This window comes from Capsicum annuum, chromosome 6, assembly GCF_002878395.1.
Source record: "Capsicum annuum cultivar UCD-10X-F1 chromosome 6, UCD10Xv1.1, whole genome shotgun sequence".
Classification (NCBI taxonomy): Eukaryota; Viridiplantae; Streptophyta; class Magnoliopsida; order Solanales; family Solanaceae; genus Capsicum; species Capsicum annuum.
Window position 1 is genome coordinate 180,254,119 of NC_061116.1, and position 5,889 is coordinate 180,260,007.

Here is a 5,889-nt window from a genome sequence, read left to right on the forward strand (position 1 = left end):
GGGGGGGGGGGGGGGGGGGGGGGGGGGGGGGGGGGGGGGGGGGGTGTCGGGTCGGCGCCGGAGAGCGACGACCGGCGGTCCAGTCGGGTCGGCGCCGGGGAGCGACGACCGGAGGTCGGAGCCGGCGGTCGGATCTGGTCGGCTCCGACGTTCAGCGACGGCGCCGGGGACCGGGCCGGTACGCTTGGGATGGAGAGGGGGGTAGAGAGAGAGAGAGAGGGAGAAGGAGAACCGGCGACCGGAGGCCGTAGCCGGCGATCTGATCAGCGCCGGCGACCGTCGGTCGGAGCCGGCGGCCGGATCGGGTCGGCGACGGCGCCGGGAACCGGGGCCGGTAAGCTGGGGGTGGGGAGAGGGTCGGGCGAGAGAGAGAGGGGGAGAGAGGGGGAGAGAGCCGTTGGAGAGAGCAGTCCTAGTCAAACCAATCAATGTTGAGAAAAAAGAAAAAAAATAAAGGTTGAGACAAATGAATTAAAACATGAAAATAAAATTAAAGGAAAAAATAAAAAAAGTAAAAATACTACAACAACAACAACAACACACCAGTGTATTCCTACCTAGTGGGGTCTGGAGAGGGTTGAGTGTACGCAATCCATATTACTACCTCAGGTGAAGTAGAGAGGTTGTTTCCGATAAACCCCCGGCTTAGAACCAATAACAATATAATAAACACAAAACATAAATATATATAAACTTGTATAGTATGTAAAATTAACTAACAACGCTAGCCACAAAATAATACTAGAGCCACAGGATAATACTAAAACTATAAATCCGAAACCATAGAAAGTACTCAACACCACGAACAAGAAACTTCAGACAGAGATAAAGAACACCCCCTACTGTTACCGACGCACTCCCACCCCCTAACCCTCTATCCTAATCCACATCCTCCACACCTTCCTATCAAGGATCATGTCCTTCATAAGTTGTAACTGCTTCGTATCATGCCTAATCACCTCCCTTCAATATTTCTTTGACCTACCTCTACCCCGCTTAAAATCATCCATAACAGTGTCTCACAACTCCGCACTGGAACATCAGAACCCCTCCTCATCACGTGCCCGAACCAATGAAACCTCACTTCTCACATCTTGTCCTTCACCAAAGCCACTCCCACCTTTTCCCGAATAACCTCATTCCGTACCCTATCTTTCCTAGTATGACCACACATCCATCGCAACATCCTCATCTCTGCCACCTTTAACTTTGGATGTGGAATTTCTTAACTGGCCAACACTTCGCTCCATACAATATAGTTGGTCGGACTGCCACTCTGTAGAACTTACCTTTAAGCTTCGGGGGCACCTTCTTATCACATAAAACTGCCAAAGCGAGCCTCCATTTCAACCACCCTGCCCCAATACGATGCGTTACATCCTCGTCAATCTCACCATTGCCCTGAATCATAAAACCCAGATATTTGAAACTCTCCCTCTTCTGAATGGCCTGAGAGTCCAGCTTCACAACCACGTCAGCCTCCTGTGACACACCACTAAACTTACACTCCAAGTATTCCATCTTGGTCTTGCTCAACCGAAATCCTTTAGACTCAAGGGTCTGTGTCCAAATCTCCAACTTATCATTAACTCCTCCCCGAGTCTCGTCAATCAATACCACATCATCAGCAAATAACATACACCAAGGCACCCCCTTGAATATGTCGTGTCAAAACATCCATCACCAAGGCAAATAAAAAAGAGCTAAAAGTCAATCCCTAGTGCAACCCTATCAAAATCGAAAAGTGCTCTGAATCTCCACCTACCATCCTCACATGAGTCTTCGCGCCATCACACATATCCTGAATCGACCTAATGTACGCCACGGACACCCCTCTAGCCACCAAGTACCTCCACAGAATCTCTCTAGACACTCTGTCATATGTCTTCTCAAGATCAATTAACACCATATGCAAGTCTTTCTTCCTCTCCCAAAATTACTCCACTAATCTCCTCACAAGGTGAATGGCCTCAATAGACGAGCAACCTGGCATGAAACCGAACTGATTCTCAGAGATAGTCGCAATCCTTCTCGGTCTCAACTCAACCACCCGTTCCCAAACCTTCATAGTATGACTCAACAACTTAATACCTCTATAGTTGTTGCAACTCTGAATGTCTCCCTTATTCTTCAGGCATCTTCGCTGCCTTAAAAATGATGTTAAATAACTTTGTCAACCACTTCAAACATGCCTCGCCAGTGCTCTTCCAAAAATCCACTGGAATCTCATCTGGCCCGGTTGCCCTACCCCGACACATCCTGTGAATAGCCCTCTTGACCTCCTCAACCTCGATACGCCTACAATAACCATAATCGCAACACTCCTCAGACTTCTCCAAATCCCCCAACACGAAACCTTTGTCCTCCTCGTCGTTCAAGAGTTTATAAAAATAGGACTAGAACCTCTTTCTAATGAGGACATCCTCAAACAACACTGTACCATCCTCTCCCTTGATGCATTTCACTTGGTCAAGATCATGAGCCCTCCGCTCCCTGGCCTTGGCAAGCCTATACAACTTCTTATTCCCACCTTTCTCCTCTAAAACTGCATACAAGCTCTCAAAAGTTGTTGTCTTAGCCACCGTAACCGCTAGCTTAGCCTCTCGTCTTGCTACCTTATACTCCTCCTTATTCGTCTGCCTCAAATCACTATCCTTGCTCTCAACCAACTTGGCATAGACCACCTTCTTAGACTCCACCTTCCTTTTAACCTCTTCATTCCACCACCAGTTCCCTCGATGCTTACCAAGTAAACCTCTCGAGCGACCCAACACCTCTCTAGCAGTCTCCCTAATGCAACTGACAGTCATCTCCCACATACTATCCACGTCCCCTCTACTCTCCCAAGCCCCCTACTCTTCAACTTCTCCCCCAACTCCAAAGCACTAGCCAACATCAAGCTACCTCACTTAATCCTAGACCGAGCCTTCACACTCCTCTTCTTTCTGCCCTTGTTGATTACCAAGTCCTTTACTAAAAAGTGAAAATAATAAAAATAAAAATAGAACTTGAGAGACAAATGGGTATGAAAATTTTAAAAATATTTGAGGTGTAGAGGGGTAAAATTGTACTTGTACGATACTTAAAAAGGAAGGAAGACTAGTCTTTAAAGACTTTTCTTATTGAGGTCAAAACTCCAAAGTCATCCACTATTAAGGCTATACCATGTAATTTCCTGGTTCAAATATTATTTAAAAAAGAAAAATAGATTTAATATATTGTAAACGTAGATTTATAGACTTTTTAAATCTTCTTAAAATCAAATTTAGTTGATTTAAAATTCTTAAACTAATGAAAAAAATATTAGTTGCTATTAATTCTGATGATTTTAATAAGGAAAGATTTTACCATAAATACATTTAATTAATTTTCAACTCTTAAATATTAGAAAAAATAGTAAAAAGATGATTTTGTCTAAAACAAAGACTTTTAATAAAGGGTAAAAAGTTCAAACGACATTTCTAAGGCCCTTCACACTTTTAATATATTACAACAACAACACTTTTAATATATTATAGAATAGATATATTAGATTTTTACTAAAAATTTGTTTTAGGCTACTAATTTTATTGAGATGTCATTCAGTTTAGAAGTCATCCTTTTTGGAATTTTAATGTAACAAATACAAAAACACACTCAATAGCTTACTTAGTAAATAGAAGTATAGACTACAGTGCAACTCCGACATCGTATTAACTACATGCTCCTTAACCAAACCAAATGAAAGATTAGAAAAGATGGAACATATATTTACCACTTAGAAAGATTCAAAATAACAAGAAAGTAGAAACACAAATTTGATTACTTCTTTTCTTCTTTCTTTGAATTTCTTTTTTTCATTTTTTCATCACTCTAAAGCTCCTTGATCAAATTTACTTACATTATCGGCAGTGGACACTTACATTATCAGCAGTGGACACTCCTAAGTACCTATATAAACTAAATTACTGCAGACTAACCTCCAATTTGTAGTTTCCTAGAACAACTTTAATAAACTAAAACAAATCACATGCAAGGTATCGAGTATAGCAAACGATTTATAAATTTAAGCAACAATACCTGTTTGACTAAGGTAAAACGGCAACCAATACAAAAATGTGTATGCTACCAACTTTGAGAAGAAAAGGCACAGTGCAAATGGAATTACTCCTGGTATTAGAAAAGCATCAAAAAGACCAACACTTGTCCTGGTCGAACCAACCCGAGGGACATTAAACTGTCCATTTTCAGCCACATTTTCTTTCACCGTCTGAGCTTCTTCATCGTTAGCCAGAGACGAATCCTCAACAACCGGTCGATTAGGACAAGGAAACCCAACATCTTCTGGATAAGCAGGCAATAACAAGTACACCATTATCCCCGCGAGAAATATAAACCCTCCAGGAACAATAAAAGACCAACCCCATCCATGTTCCAAAACAGCAGCAGCCATAAGTGATCCACTAATATTCCCAACAGAAGTATGAGCATTCCAAATACCCATAATCAACCCTCTTTTCCTTTTACCGAACCAATTTCCGATAACAGCAACAACAGAAGGCCAACCAGTAGCCTGAAACAACCCCGCAGCCATTTGCATAACCAAATAAAACCAAAATTCATGTATATTCCAAAAATAACCCATACCAAATAACCCCACAAAAATTCCACTTCCAATCATCCCCGTCGTTAAAAACAACCTAAGGTCCAATCTATCTCCTAAATGCCCCGCCACATACATTCCCATCGAATAACATGCAAGAAATGCAACATCAATTTCCCCCAATTTCGACGTTCCATCTTCCCCATTAAACGGTTCCCAACCTTTCTTGTTCGATTTACCCAAATCAAAACGACCCAAAATCTCCCTCTTTACGAAAAATGGACCCATAGGCCATGGATTCGTAACCGTTTCATTGAGAAACGGGTGTGGATGTAAAACACTCTTAACAATACTACTAGGTTTTCTAGAAGCATGATAAGATGTATATGCTATAAATGTAATCAATAAAACAACGTATTTATACGTCTTTAAACTCCAATCTTTCCTTCTAATCTTTCTAATTAACAAAATCCCAGGTGGGTTTTCTTTCATTAACTCATTATTCCTTTCCATGCTCTCCCCCAAAAGAAAAAGAACTAGAATCAGAAATCAATGCAAATTTCTCGATAATTTTTCTGGACAGATCAAAAATTTTGCAGAAAAAAAGATCTCGGAACCGGGTTCAGATTGGGGATAACAAATTTGGGAATTCACCCATATTTCGTCCAATTTTGTGTGTGCGTTTGACAGAGAGAGGGATATTGGACAGAGAAAATGGCGGGTGATGACGTGAAGGAAGGGGAAAAGCAACGTGTCAGCATTGGGAGGGTTTGAAATTCTGGTCAGGCGCCACGCCAAACCGTTAAGAGGAACCTGAAAATAAGGCCCCGTGAGGAAAGAGAATAATGGCGGCGATTGAGGGCTATATACGTGCTTTAAAATTCCACCAAATTGAATTATTGATACATCGTTTTTGTTAAGTGGTTTGTATAATGCGGGTCGCACTTGATTGAGGTGTCGTCTAGCGAAGTTTTTAATGGGACAGTAGTTATAAATACGTGATTAAAATATGTGTACTTTTCTTTTATTAAGATTTTTTTATTGCTTTTTTTTGTTGTTTGATTTAGTAAGATTTTAACGACACATATTATCTATTAAGTTATGAACATTTAAGAAAATGTGTTATGAAGTAAGTGTTGCGTTCAAACGCATATACAAGTACACACAATTAAATAAGTAATAAAGTGGCTCTTGCGAGCTGAATATCGAACCCATAAAAATTTATCAATTAATTATTTTACTAAATTGGGTTAGTTTCAATTATTTACTCAATCAATAAATTTCAAAGATAAATTTATGAATTTACT

The 5,889-nt window shown here is 40.8% G+C and overlaps 1 protein-coding gene across 1 annotated transcript in view; it reads right to left on the minus strand.

The window, feature by feature from the left end:
• LOC107872921 (putative glycerol-3-phosphate transporter 4) overlaps positions 1–5,489 on the minus strand; it is a 16,439-nt gene extending 10,950 nt beyond the window's left edge. The window contains exon 1 of the mRNA XM_016719592.2: positions 4,060–5,489. Within this exon, the coding sequence (XP_016575078.2) occupies positions 4,060–5,095 (1,036 nt within the window). The 5' untranslated portion in view covers positions 5,096–5,489. The remainder of the gene's footprint in view (positions 1–4,059) is intronic.
• Between the last annotated feature and the right edge of the window lie 400 nt (positions 5,490–5,889).